At 40.8% G+C, this 15,804-nt stretch overlaps 1 protein-coding gene across 1 annotated transcript in view; it reads right to left on the bottom strand.

The window, feature by feature from the left end:
* The window catches only part of QRFPR (pyroglutamylated RFamide peptide receptor), a 60,296-nt gene that overhangs the window by 12,381 nt on the left and 32,111 nt on the right, over positions 1–15,804 (bottom strand). The window contains exon 2 of the mRNA XM_055435038.2: positions 667–825. Coding sequence (XP_055291013.2) covers positions 667–825 — 159 coding nt within the window. The remainder of the gene's footprint in view (positions 1–666; positions 826–15,804) is intronic.

Raw genomic sequence — 15,804 nt, 5'->3', positions numbered from 1 at the left:
CTTCTGCTGTTGTGTACTCTGCACTGAGACCCATCTAGGCAGCACCCCCGTGTTCCCCACGCTTCTAACCACACCTTCCTGACCTCTCTCAAAACCTACCTGTTGAAATCTACTTGCTTCTTACCTCAGGATGACAGATGACTATTCTAATGAATATTAATATGGAGATGCCACAGACAGATGATCTTAGATCAGCTGTGTGCCTGTGCGTGTTAAGTCGTTTCAGTCGTATCCGACTCTTTGCAACGCTATGGGTGGTCGCCCACCAGGCTCCTCTGTCCATGGGATTCTCCAGGCAAGAACACTGGAGTGGGTTGAGATGCCCTCTTCCAGGGGATCTTCCCAAGCCAGGGATTGAACCCTCATCTCTTATGTCCACCTGCACTGGTAGGCGGGTTCTTTACCACAAGCGCAAGCTTAAAAAGTTAAGAACAGCAACTCAGGGAAATCTGAGAGGAGAGATTTTCAGTGCTGGGCTAGGCCTCAAGGCGGGAGGGGAGGGGAGCAATAAGTTCGGAGATGACTGAAACCGTGAAATGACACTCCAATGCCTACAAGACAGACAGGAGGTTCCTCCTCTAGTTCATAAACATGGTTCATGTTACAGAAATTCTCTTTGTTCTGTAATGAAGCACAGCTTTAATTCTGCCAGGGGCATGTCCTCACCCAGTATCGTGAAAGCCCTTCGGTTGGTGTACTGCCACTTCATTTTAAAAGGATGCACCAGCCCCTGGTGTCTCTCCACAGCAATGCAGGTCATTGTGAGGATTTCTGTCACGACAGCAGTGGACTGGACAAATGGCACCATCTTGCAGATGAAGGCACCTGCAGCAAGGAACAAGGACAAGTTAAGCGGCAACAGGAATCGAAGTGTTATCTGTCTCTTTGTCATTATCATAGTGAATTAGTTCTGAGCCTCTGTTTAAAAGTTTTATGACTATAATTACACAGTAAGCACAAAATAATTGAGAAAGTTGGCGCTGGCTGATATTTTCTTAAGTGGATTTCAATTTCCTAAATGATGTGTAATTATGTACAGTGGGATGATGAGAGGACAAATAAGTATCTGGCCTTTGACAATAAGCAGAAGAAAATCAGTGTGACCATTCCTTGAGAAAAAGCAAAGTCGGTATTAACCGGTTTCTTGGGGTCTAAACCACAAAGTGGTTCTTGATTCTGTCTTCCTTTTTGGTTTTCTGTCAAATCATAACAAACGAATAATTTTCACCAAAGACTCTCTGATTTCTTCTTTTATCTTTTATTGTCCTTTTACTTCCTGTCCAAGACTTAGTATGCAGATTATACCATTATGCTCTTAACTGATTTCACATTCTCTAATGCAAAGGCCTCAAAGTCTGTGCGCATATTTCATTTGATATACATAATGTTTTAAATAAAAATATCTGAATGCATTGCCTGCATTTATAAATTTCTTACACTGTGTGCCCGGCCCCCTCACCACTGGTATTTGTGAGGTATGGTCTGACATCTCTGCTTTTGAATCCATCCTGCTCATCAATACCAAATTAATTACTTTGAACTATCTGAAAAGCATAAGCTCAGAGAGTATAAAAAGTTGGAAGAGACTTCAGTCCCCTTGCTCAAACCAGAGACCTTCTTTTCACCTCCTCTCCCTAATGCTCTGTCTGGCTCTCCTTATAGACCTAAGGAAGCCCTCCTTGCTGGCACATCCTCACTTCAGGTCTTCACATGGCTTTTCCTTCTGCTTGGAATGTTCTTCCCCAGGAGAATATTCCTCACACCTTTCACCGAAGTCTTTGCTCAGATGTCACCCTGTCAATGAGGCTGACCTACCTGAACAACCCTGTTGTCACTACAGCATGTCCCTTGCCACCTCCTCTCATTCCTACTCTCTTATTCTACTCTTTCCCCATAACTCTTCCAACTGCAACATGCTATGTAATTTACTGACTGCTTTATTGTTTATTGAAAGCTTCCCCACCCCTGTGCATGCATTCTTAGTCACTTCAGTTCATGTCCGACTCTTTGTGACCCTAAGGACCTTAGCCCACCAGGCTCCTCTGTCCATGGGATTCTCCAGGCAAGAATATTAGAGTGGGTTGCTGTGCCCTCCTCCAGGGGACCTTCCTGACCCTGTGTCTTCTTCTTCTCCTGTGTCTCCTGCATTGGCAAGTAGGTTCTTTATTGCTAGCGGCACCTGGGAGACCCTTCCCCACCCCTACTAGGATGTAAACACTCTGAAAGTAAGCGGTTTTGTCTCTTTTCACACTGACGTGTTCCAAGCACTGAGAATGGCACACGGAAGGCTCTCAACTGGCATTCACTGAGCTGAAGAGGATGACTGACTGGCAAGCTCTTAACCTTGTTAAACTGACATCATTCAACTTTGGAGAGGCTTTCGCTGGGAAAGGATCTTTCAATAATTCCATCCACTTCTTCTAATTTTTCTTTCTGAGAGTTCTAGAATTAACCAACTATATTTCCCAAAGAGCAACTCTTCATATATTTAAAAGATACTTTTATGTCACTCTTAAGTCTTTTCCAGTTGCCCCAGCTATTCCTCATGACGTGCTTTTCAGATCGTTCAGCTCTCTGGACACCTTCCATTGAACTTTCTCAGTTTGTGACTTTGTGGCCCAGAAGGGAACTCACCATGCTCAGGATGTGGCCTGGACAAGGCAGAAACTGTAGGACTGTGCTGCTTCCCTGGGTCTGAACATCTTCTGTGGGTGTAACTGAAATACACATCAGCCCTTCATGCTAGAATTTTCAAATGGTTGGTGTCTGTTGAACTTGAAGTCAATTTGAAATGAATTGGGTCCATTTAACAGAAAATTTCTGTTAACTCAAGATTTCCTTAATTTCCATCCTGCGATTTAGTTAAAAAAAAAAACACAAAACCTAATATTGCTAGAGATACTTCCACTCTAATCCTTCTTGGGAGCTCTGCATGGCAACCTAAGAGCTTGTCCCCCACACTCCCCGTCTCTGTCCCCGCTCCTCAAATTCCAACCCTGTTCAAAGCTAAGGCCCTTCCTTTCCAGCAAGATAGTTTTGAGCTAAATGCAGTAATTTATCAATACTTTCAGTACCCATATATTTCACTACTTGAACACTGACCATATTGTGAATGAAATAGCTTTCTTCAAATCCTGTTTTGGATGTGACATTTGAATAAATGAATATATGACCAAATTATTCACCTGGGTATTTCTCCTGTTTTTTTTTTAACTTGATCAGAATTTCCTTGATTCTTTCAGCCAAATTGATTCTTTCAGAACAAAAGTTGGACAGGCTAATGCTAAAGAAATACCAGAAGAGATTTCCCATGAAATGGACATAGATCCATTATCAACACATTTTAAGTATAACTACCAATGGCAACCCACTCCAGTACTCTTGCCTGGAAAATCCCATGGGCAGAAGAGCCTGGTAGGCTGCAGTCCATGAGGTCACGAAGAGTTGGACATGACTGAGTGACTTCACTTTCACTTTCACCCAAACAAAAATGATTGTTGTAGTGTTGTCTCATTGTAATGCTATCCATCCTAAATCTACTCAACATGTCCATCACAATGGTATGGAAAATTGGTCATCTGATTGCCTAATACTAGGATACACTCTGATCTTGATTCATCGAATTTATTAGTTAACTACTCTAAACTTCCATTTCATCACTTTTGTAAAAAAGAATTAATAATACCCATCTGTTACAGGACCTATGTTTGTACTTCATAAAATGACATCAGTCAGTTCAGTTCAGTTCAGTTGCTCAGTCGTGTCCGACTCTTTGTGACCCCATGAATCACAGCATGCCAGGCCTCCCTGTCCATCACCAACTCCCGGAGTTCACTCAAACTCATGTGACATAAATATCCAGTAAAATAATAAATGGCAGCCTGATTAAAAGAATAGTGGTAAATTCAGTACACGTGGAACTGATAGAGTCTTTGTGGCTAAATGTCCCATTAAAGAACATATATTTCAATAGCCTATTTTGCATATAAATATATTGAAGCTCAAAGGAGTTGTGATTTGCTTATGTCCAGAGAGCTGTTTAGTGACAAAATGAAGGCATGAATCCAGGTTGTCTGCCTCCAGCTCTTTCCACTACGTCATCTTCACTTATCTGAACACATCCACTCTATATGGCTGTTTTCTTGTCCACAGGCTCAAAATTCATCTGTTTAATGATCCACTTGAAATTTTGTACCAAGAGGAGTTCTGTAATCTGTCACTGTAACCTTTTTATGAATCTAGACAGCATTTGCCCAACTCATTACTTCTGACATTTCTCCAATCAACTTTCTAAGAAATTACTGAGAAGTTTTTTTGATCACAACTCCAACTGTCTTCAGTGTTGTGGCATATAATTTATCTGCCTGGAAGACATGAGTTGTTTGAAAAATAGGTAGATGCTCTTTGCTATTTACTCACTTATACCGGATCTTTATTTTCATTCTAGCTATTTTTGTTTTGCCCTTTTTAATTTGGAGGTCACTTTTCAAGATCTAGAAGATGGAAGCAAAAACAGGCATTGAAGAGCTTTGTTTTTTCCCTCTGCTCTTCATTAAATTTCTATCAATGACCTTCCCTTTTGTTTTTAGCTCCTTGTTCTAATGATGAATGTTTCTGATGACTCTACAGTAAGCCTGTTCTACACTTCAGCCTTCCCAATGTGAACTGAATAGGTCTGTTATTATGTGAGAATGTGTCCCTTATGACACTTCTTCCCACAGATGGCAATTCTAAACTGGGATAATAACCCTAGAATTTCCTATAGAGGGCATTGTTTTCTTGGGATGTCCTTCCCTTTTGTTCTTAAGGGGTTATCTGATGTTACTATAAGAGCTATGTTTCTTAGAGCCTGCCTGAATGGCTATTTCTCTTATATAAATTATGGAGAAGGAAATGGCAACCCACTCCAGTGTTCTTGCCTGGAGAATCCCAGGGGCGGGGAAGCCTGGTGGGCTGACGTCTATGGGGTCGCACAGAGTCGGACACGACTGAAGTGACTTAGCAGCAGCATATATATTTATTTAGCTGTGGTGGCTTGTGTCCAGTTCTAACTGTTGCTTCCTGACCTGCATACAGGTTTCTCAAGAGGCAGGTCAGGTGGTCTGGGATTCCCATCTATTTCAGAATTTTCCATGGTTTATTGTGATCCACACAGTCAAAGGCTCTGGCATAATCCGTAAAGCAGAAATAACAACAAACTGGTTCCAAATAGGAAAAGGAGTATGCCAAGGCTGTATATTGTCACTCTGCTTATTTAACTTATATTCAGAGTACATCATGAGAAATGCTGGGCTGGAGGTAGCACAGGCTGAAATCAAGATTGCCGGGAGAAATATTAATAACCCCAGATATGCAGAAGACACCACCTTTATGGCAGAAAGGGAAGAAGAACTAAAGAGCCTCTTGATGAAAGTGAAAGAGGAGAGTGATAAACTTGGCTTAAAACTCAACATTCAAAAAACTAAGTTCATGGCATCTGGTCCCATCACTTCATGGCAAATAGATGGGGAAGCAATGGGAACAGTGGCTGACTTTATTTTTCTGGGCTCCAAGATCACTGCAGATGGTGATTGCTGCCATAAAATTAAAAGACGCTTACTCCTTGGAAGGAAAGTTATGACCAACCTAGTTCAGTTCAGTCGCTCAGTCGTGTCCAACTCTTTGCAACCCCATGAATCACATCACGCGAGGTCTCCCTGTCCATCACCAACTCCCGGAGTTCACGCAAACTCATGTCCATCGAGTCGGTAATGCCATCCAGCCATCTCATCCTCAGTCCCCTTCTCCTCCTGCCCCCAATCCCTCCCAACATCAGGGTCTTTTCCATGAGTCAACTCGTCGCATGAGATGGCCAAAGAATTGGAGTTTCAACTTTAGCATCGGTCCTTCCAATGAACACCGAGGACTGATCTCCCTTAGAATGGACTGGTTGGATCTCCTTGGAGTCCAAGGGACTCTCAAGAGTCTTCTCCAGCACCACCGTTCAAAAGCATCAATTCTTTGGCGATCAGCTTTCTTCACAGTCCAACTCTCACATCCATACATGACCACGGGAAAAACCATAGCCTTGACTAGATGGACCTTGGTTGGAAAAGTAATGTCTCTGCTTTTTAATATTCTATCAAGGTTGGTCATAACTTTCCTTCCAAGGAGTAAGCGTCTTTTAATTTTATGGCTGCAATCAGCATCCGCAGTGATTTTGGAGCCCCAAAAAACAAAGTCTGACATTGTTTCCACTGGTTCCCCATCTATTTCCCATGAAGTGATGGGACCAGATGCCATGATCTTAGTTTTCTGAATGTAGACAGCATATTAAAAATTAGAGACATCACTTCGTCAACAAAGGTCCCTCTAGTCAAAGCTATGGTTTTTCCAGGGGTTATGTATGGACATGAGAGTTGGACTGTGAAGAAAGCTGAGCACCGAAGAATTGATGCTTTTGAACTGTGGTGCTGGAGAAGACTCTTGAGAGTCTCTTGGACTGCAAGGAGATCCAACCAGTCAATCCTAAAGATCAGCCCTGGGTGTTCATTGGTGGGACTGATGCTGAAGCTGAAACTCCAATACTTTGGCCACCTCATGGGAAGCGTTGACTCACTGGAAAAGACTCTGATGCTGGGAGGGATTGGGGGCAGGAGGAGCAGGGGACGACAGAGAATGAGATGGCTGGATGGCATCACCGACTCAATGGACATGAGTTTGAGTGAACTCCGGGAGTTGGTGATGGACAGGGAGGCCTGGCGTGATGTGGTTCGTGGGGTCGCAAAGAGTCGGACACGACTGAGCAACTGAACTGGATTGTAGCTTGTGAGTCAGTTTCCTGATCAGGGATCAAAACCTGGTTCCTGGCAGTGAAAGTTCTGAGTGCAAACCTCCAGACTGCAAGGAAATTCCCTATTTTTCACATTTTGATTGTTTACCATCCACCTTCACTTTCTAATAGAAGCACAATTTACTCTGGTTCATGAACTCTCCTCTATGCGGGAAGGTTAGGGAAGAGGCCCTACTAGAGAAGACAAGGCAAACACAGGATGGAGTCTCTCAAAGAATCTATCGGCTGCAAATGTACCAAATTTATCTCAGTTCCTTTAACTTGCTGAGAGAGTGAGTGAAGATGGAAGGGACATTTGAGGTGGTGGGCCCTGTGCTCACCAGATCATGAGCATGAACAGAACACTGTTTAGTTGAGGCTGCTCACCTCTGTGCACCCTTGGTCCCTCCCTGTTGCAGGTCCTTCCTACAGATTTATGATGCCGTGAGCCTCTAATATCTTTATGGTATATCCCCTTCTCTTAAGCTACTTAGCTATCAACCGCAGACCAAGTAAACTTACTTGGCTACTTCTCTTTCATCACTGTTTCTCTGGAAGGTAGATTTCCTAAAATGTGGAATACTCTGGTCAGCACTCCTCCTGTGTGTATTGTTAAGGCTATTACAGTTTGTTTCCATTGTTGTTCCATTTCTACTACATCAAATTCTTGCCCAAGAATTTACAATAATTCTCCTTTGCTTACTGGATTAGGAACAAACGCTTTGATTAAATATTTATTTCCTTCTTTATTTATTGCCTTCTTTCCTGGTGGATCCTGCCTGCAATGTGGGAGTCCTGGGTTCAATCCTTGGGTTGGGAAGATCTCCTGGAGGAGGGCATGGCAACTCACTCCAGTGTTCTTGCCTGGAGAATCCCCATGAACAGAGGAGCCTGGCAGGCTGCAGTCCATGGGGCCACAAAGAGCTGGACATGACTGAGTGACTAAGCACAGAAAGCCTTCTTTTTACCACCTTTTTATACAACCTAATTTTCCAGAAAATGAACTCTTTGCTCTGCACATGAATGATATCTACTCTTTATCTACCCACACCTGTCCTCACCTCCTACCGTATGCAGTGTAGGTCTCAATGATTCAAATTGAAACAAGATCTCATTATTTCCAAAAATGATACTTGGAAATTGAAAACAACTTGGCCAGTATTTGTTTTCATGTTTGGGTAATAGTGACTTTAAAAAGGATTCAAGTGGAAAGGACAGAGTGAAAAACAACCAGAGTTTTCATACTTAGAAAAGATTAAAAACATTCTTTTATTAATTTAGAAAATGGTAGAATGAGCTATGATTGCATGAAATGATGATAACTATGATAATGTCTATGAATAATTTGTTCCAAGTTTGGTAATAAACAAAATGAATAGATATTTGCAGTTTTAAAGGAAAGATTACTTTATACAACCACTATTTGAAACAATAGTCTAACAAACTGCAAAACAGTCTGGCATTTAATTTCCTGCACAAGAAAAATTAAGCCATATTCAAACAATTGATGCATCCTGTCTTATTATGGCTGTTAGTTTCTAGTTTTTTTCTACACCATTTCTTAAGCAGCTGGCTGCTAACAACTTTAGCACATCCTGAATCCTAACTGCATTTCCCTCAACCACATCCAATGTTTGGGAACAAACTAAATACAGTCAGAGTCAGAATTGCTATACAACCTGTGGCTTAGAACCACAATGGGACAGAACTGTGGAATTCCTTGGCAGGAAGGCCCTCCCAGCAAGGATCCAGGCTGAGGGTTTCCATCAGTGTTCCATGGAGCCCTGTGCTCCTGCAGGCAGGCTCAAGGAACTGCCAAGAAAGGAGAGGGGGCTCTGAGCTCCGTTCCTGCTGCAGCTGGATCAGCTCCACCTGCATCCAGTTTAACTTAACGTGGTTCCAGCACCTAAGTCACTGGCAATTTCAAAGAAGAAGTTATAGAACTCCAAAGTGGACTGGAAGATTCTGCCAATTTAAACCATAACAGACTACATTTTAAAACAGATATGTGACAAATTTCTCCTAGAATTGCAGCCCTCCTGATAATTACAGTTGACGCTTGAACAACATGGGGGCTAGGGCACTGACCAGTGCACAGCTGATTATCAGACAGTATCTTCACAGTCAGCCTTCCATATCCAAGGATTCAATCAACCTCGGATTGTGCAGTACTTCTGTGTTTACTACTGAAAATTTTGCATATAGGTGGATTCTTGAAGTTCAAATCTGCGTTGTTCAAGGGTCAACTTTATCCCTAATTAGTGTAAGACCTTTACAAAGTGATAATTACAAAGTAATCATCCTCTGATTTACGAACTTTCCGATAATGCTGCATCTGTGCAGCAGAAAAGAGGGAGGAACTGAGCCAAGGGAAAGAAAAGCCTGGCTCCCAGCGAAGGGGAAGGTTCAGAGGAGGCAGAAAGCACCTTGACTCCTGCAGAGTAGAGGGGCAAGGAGAAAAGTCTTACAGTTCTCAGGTGCCAAGAAGAGAGAGTCTCTATTGAGAGACAGTAGGAGGAAACTGACAGCAAGGGAGATAAGTCACTTTTTTTCCAGAATTCTTGTTATACTTAATGAAGGAGATAGAAGGCCCCCAGCTGGCTCTGAGAAGAAGCATGTCCATTTGGGATGCTATAAGAACATCCCATGGATGGGGTGTCTTGTAAAGACAGAGATTTACTTCTCACAGCTGTGGAGGTTGGAAGCCCGAGGTCAAAGTGAACAGCATGGTTCAGGGAGGACCCTTCAGGGTTGCAGACCTCTCACAGTGTCCTCACCTGGCAGAAAGGGCCAGAGAACTCCATGGGACCTCTCTTACAAGAGCACAAATCCCACTCATGAGGGCTCTGCTCTCCTGACCTCTTATTTTTTCTTTCTTTCTATTAATTGAAAATGTCATGAGATAACTGTAGAGTCACATGCAGTTGTAAGAAGTAATACAGAGAGACCCCTTGTACACTTTGCCCAGTTTTCCCCGACAGTAACATGTTGTAAAACTACACAAATATCACAACCAAGACATTGACACTAATATAATCCACAGATCTTATTCAGATTTTGCTTGTACTCATTTGTTTTCTATGGATTTTTATTAATAGGTTCATGTATCTGCCACCACAGTTAAGATACTGAATAGTTCCTCCCGTTGCCCTTTTATAATCACACCCGTGTCCCTCCCGTCTCTGCCCTTCCCTGTCCCTAACCTAACCATTAGTCTGTTTTCCATTCCTAAAACTTTTCATTTCAAAAATATTAAGTAAATATAGTAATATAGTAAATAACAGTTGGGGATTGGCTTTTATTTTTTAGCACAAACCCCTGAACACACATCCAAGTTGTTGCATTTATCAATAGTTTGTTCCTTTGTATGCTAATACTCCACAGTTTGTATGTGCCACAGTTTGCTTAATTCATCCACTGAGGACCATCGGGGGTATTCCCATTTTTGACTATTACAAAAAAGCAGTTATGAATATTCATGCAAAAGTTTTGGTATGAACAAAACTTTTCAATTTTCTGGGATAAATACCCAAGAGTTTAATTCTCTGACTGCATGGTAATTGCATATTTAATTTTATAATAAATTGCAAAATTATTTTCCAGAATGGCTGTGTCATTTGGCATTCCTGCTGGCAATGTATAAGTGATTCAGTTTCTCCATATCCTTGCCAACATCCAATGTTGTCACTATTTTTTATTTTAGCCATTCTAATTTATGTGTATTGATATTATTTCAATTTTCAATTCCCTGATTTCTATAATGCTGAACATCTTTTCATGTATTCATTTGCCATCTGTATATCCTCTCTGATGAAATTTCTCTTCATGTGTTTTTCCCATTTTTTGATTACACTGTCTTTTCACTGCTGAATTTTGAGAGTTTTTTTATATATTCTAGATACTAGTATTTTGTAAGATATACATTTTATACATATTTTTTCTCCATATGTAGCTCGTCCTTTCATCTTCCCACATGGACTTTAACAGATCAAGTATTTAATTTTGATGAGGTCTGAATTATCAGTTTTTCCTTTTACGCACTGAGCTTTTGGTGTCAGTTAAGAATCACAAGAATTCTATGCTCAGCCGTGATCATTTTCTATGGTTTTCCCCAAAGTTTCATAGCCTTACATTTACTTTTAGGTCTATAATACATTTTTTTTTTTTTACTTTATTTATTTTTGTTCTTTTAATATATCTTGAGTAAGTTTTTGTATAAAGTGTCAGATTTAAGATGAGTAGTTTTTGTTTGTTTCATTTGTTTATTTTTGCCTACAAATGTCAACTGCTCCAGCACTGTTTGTGAAACAGGCATTTCTTCTTCCATTGAGTCACACCTTCGTTAAAAATCCGTTGAGCATATTTGTGTAGGTCTAACTTCTCCATTCTGTTCCATTCATGTGTGTTTATCTCTCTGCCAATACCACACTGTTTTGATTACTTAATCTACATAAGATGTTTTGACAACAGGCAGAGGAATTCCTCCCACTTCATTCTTCTTTGTCAAAATTATTTTAGCTCTTCTAGTCTCTGTGCCTATTATAAATTTCTGAACAAGCTCATCTATGTTTTAAAAAATCCTTGCTAAGATTTTGATAGGAATTACTTTAGACCTATTGATCACTTTTGGGAAAACTGACATCATTAATATGTTGAGTGTTCTAAATCATTAACACAGTATGTCTCACCATTTATTTATGTATTCTTTGATTTTTTTTCACCTGCATTTTGTCATTTTCAAGCACATAGAATGGAAAACTGCGTTGTGTTTACTGTGTATCTAAGTATTTCATTTTCTTGGAGTAGTCGGAAGCAGTATGGTATTTTTCATTTCATTTCCTGCATGTTACTTGTTAATATAGAAATACCATTGAGTTTTGTGTGCTGATCTTGTATACTTTGACACTGCTGAATTCACTCAATTCTCAGAGATTTTGGTAGATTCCCTGGGATTTTCTATGCCAAAAATAATGTCGTCTGTGAATATAGGCAGTTTTATATTTCCTTTACAAACTTAAAAATGTCTTTCATTTCTTTTTCTTTTTTTTTGCCTCCCTGCAGTGGCTTGAACTTCAAGCACTATATTACATAAGAGTGGTGAGTAAAAGTCTACAATAATAAATGCTGGAGAGGGTGTGGAGAAAAGGGAACCCTCTTACACTGTTGGTGGGAATGCAAACTAGTACAGCCACTATGGAGACCAGTGTGGAGATTCCTTAAAAAACTGGAAATAGAACTGCCATAAGACCCAGCTATCCCACTCCTGGGCATACACACCGAGGAAACCAGAATTGAATGAGACACATGTACTCCACTGTTCATTGCGGCACAGTTTATAATAGCCTGGTCATGGAAGCAACCTAGATGTCCATCAGCAGATGAATGGATAAGAAAGCTGTGGTACATATACACAATGGAATATTACTCAGCCATTAAAAATAATACATTTGAATCACTTCTAATGAGGTGGATGAAACTGAAGCCTATTATACAGAGTGAAGTAGGCCAGAAAGAAAAACACCAATACAGTATACTAACGCATATATATGGAATTTAGAAAGATGGTAACGATAACCCTGTATGTGAGATAGCAAAAGAGACATAGATGTATAGAACAGTCTTTTGGACTCTGTGGGAGAGGGTGAGGGTGGGATGATTTGGGAGAATGGCATTGAAATATGAATATTATCATATGTGAAACGAATCGCCAGTCCAGGTTTGATGCATGATACAGGGTGCTCAGGGCTGGTGCACTGGGATGACCTTGATGGATGGGATGGGGAGGGAGGTGGGAGGTGGGTTCAGGATGGGGAACACAAGTACACCCATGGCTGACTCATGTCATTGTATGGCAAAAACCACTATAATATTGTAAAGTAATTAGCCTACAATTAAAATAAATAAATGAAAAAAAAGAGTGGTGAGTATAGACATCCTTTCTCTGTTTCAAGTCTAAGGGAAAAAAAAAACTGTCTTTCATTATTACATGTGATGTTAGCTGTAGGTTTTCAAAGATGTTCTTTATAAAGCTGAGAGTCTCTCTATTATTAACCTGCTGAGAACTTTTATCTAAATGGATGCTGGATTTTGTCAAATGTTTTTGGTGTATCATTTGCTATGCTTCTATGACTTTTCTTCTTTAGCTTGTTGATATGGTGGATTACATTGATTTTTGAATGCTAAGTCACACTTTAAGACCTGAGATAAATCCCACTTGATCATGTGTATTATCCTTATTATACGCTGTTGGATTCCGTCTGAGCATTTTTACGTCTAAGTTCGTGAGAGACATTGGTTTGCAGTTTTCTTTTTATTGTACTGTCTTTGTCTAGTTTATTTACCAGAGGAAAAAATGCCTCAGAAAATGGTTTAGAAAATGCTGTTTCCTCTTCTATTTTCAGGAAGAGTTTGTGTAAAAGTAGTAATTCTTCTTTGTATATTTGGCAGAATTCTCCAGTGAAATCATCTGGGCCGGGAGATTTTTTCGGGAGTAGGTGTGGCTTTGTGGGTGCAAACTGATTGTGTCTCTTCCTTTTATCTTTTTAGTCAAAGAATTATGAGCAAATGTTTCAAAATCAAAAGGGCTACAATAAAAAAGAATGGGTCTTTCCCACCACCACTCACCTGCTGTCTGACTTTCAACATCTACTTGTGTTGCATTCTTCTGTCAGGCACCTTTACATCTCTAATCAAATTGCTTTTGGTTCTTGATTTATTGATTTTATATGGTCTTTACTGACATTCTTCTAGGAAAGATGGGCTTTTAGTTCAGGGAGGCCTGGCGTGCTGTGATTCATGGGGTCGCGGAGAGTCGGACACGACTGAGCGACTGAACTGAACTGACTGAACTGAATCACCTCCTACATCTGTTTCTCCTTTAGTTTTCTTATAGTTAAAACACTTTCTTCAATAATTTCTTCGAAAAGATTTTGAGAAGTGTGTTTCCTAAATTCAAGTATGTGTTTCCCCCTATCTTTGATTCATGAAGTAATATACTTAACATGCTATTCCTTGGTCTCTCAGTTTCCAACAGTTTATCTTATCCCTCACTTTGTAAGATGATAATACCTCACCTCCTAGCACCACCTCCTTCCTCCTTTTCTTCCTCTCTTCTTCCCTATAACTTCTATCAGTCATACCTTTACATGTATTTTATCGAGACTAATAGCTTTTCATTCTGCTTCACAAACATGTTAAGTCTTCTGCACTTGGCCTACATTTTAATTATGAAAGATTAAAACTACAAACAGCATTTTCATCAGTATGACTATGACTTATTTAAATATTGTAAGTACAAAGCCAGTAGGTATGCTCTAAATACATTTCTCTTTCTCTGATTTTATAGTCATGATCCTTGTGAATTTACTTACTGCTCTAAAGTATGCCATAATTTAATGTGTTTTTTATCAGGGCTATGTAGAGTATTTTCATTTATTTCATTTTTCCTAGAGTTTTTTTTTCCTTGCATTTCTTTTTTTTTTTTTCTAGTTTGAAGAAGAAACATGCACCTTCTTCAGCATGTTATAGCAGCATGGTATAGCAGTTTAGAGTATGAACTCTGGAATTAGGGGCTTCCCCTGTGGCTCAGCTGGTGAAGAATCTGCCTGCAATGTGGGAGAAGAAGTAAAGTCCCTCAGTCGTGTTCTACTCTTTGCAACCCCATGGACTGTAGCCCGCCAGGCTCCTCCATCCATGGAATTTTCCAGGCAAGAGTACTGGAGTGGGTTGTTATTTCCTTCTGGGTTCAATCCCTGGGTTGAGAAGATCCCCTGGAGAAGAGAAAGGCTACCCCCTCCAGTATTCTGGCCTGGAGAATTCCATGGACTGTATAGTCCATGGGGTCACAAAGAGTCAGACGCGACTCTTTCACTTTTCACTCTTTCACTTTCTCTTCACCTTCTGGAATTAGACTGCCTGCGTTTGAATCTTGAGTTAATCAGTAGTTATCTGTGTGTCCAGTCACTTCCCTGGTGGCTCAGACAGTAAAGAATCTGCCTCCAATGCGGAAGACTCCGGTTCAATCCCTGAGTTGGGAAGATTCCCCTGAAGAAGGAAATGACAACCCACTCCAGTATTCTTGCCTGGAAAATTCCATGAACAGAGGAGCCTGGTGGGCTATAGTCCATAGGGTCGCAAAGAGTTGGACACGACTGAGAGACTTCACTTACTTTCACTTTCACTGTGTGTCCAAATCTTTGAGACCCCATGAACTGTAGCCCACCAGGCCCCTCTGTTCATGGAATTCTCCAGGCAAGAATACTGTAGAGGGTTGCCATTCCCTTCTCTGGGGGATCTTTCCAACCCAGTGATCAAATCCAGTCTCCTGCATTGCAGGCAGATTCTTTACCATTTGAGCCACCAGGGAAACCCCAAAGACATGACCTTTCTTCATTGTACCTTGGATTTTCTTATCTATAAAATGCAAATGATGAAACACTACTTGTTTCAGAGGACTCTTACAGGATTAAATGAAATCATATATACAGTGTGTTTAAAATAATCTCTAGTGCCAGTGGAATAGCATTCATGAGTGTTAGCTACATTGCTTGTTGTCATCATCATCATCATCACTTTTACTATTACACCTCAACTTTTCACATAATATATTCATTCAGTTCAGTTCAGTTCAGTTCAGTCGCTCAGTCGTGTCCGACTCTTTGCGACCCCATGAATCACAGCACGCCAGGCCTCCCTGTCCATCACCAACTCCCAGAATTCACTCAAACTCATGTCCATCGAGTCGGTGATGCCATCCAGCCATCTCATTCTCTGTCGTCACCTTCTCCTTCTGCCCCCAATCCCTCCCAGCATCAGAGTCTTTTCCAGTGAGTCAACTCGTCGCCTGAGGTGGCCAAAGTATTGGAGTTTCAGCTTTAGCATCAGTCCTTCCAATGAACACCCAGGATTGATCTCCTTTAGAATGGACTGGTTGGATCTCCTTGCAGTCCAAGGGACTCTCAAGAGTCTTCTCCAGCACCACAGTTCAAAAGCAT

Source organism: Moschus berezovskii, chromosome 5, assembly GCF_049115385.1.
Source record: "Moschus berezovskii isolate FMDL1 chromosome 5, NW_MosBer_1.0, whole genome shotgun sequence".
Classification (NCBI taxonomy): domain Eukaryota; kingdom Metazoa; phylum Chordata; class Mammalia; order Artiodactyla; family Moschidae; genus Moschus; species Moschus berezovskii.
This window is presented reverse-complemented; position numbering and strand designations above follow the sequence as displayed.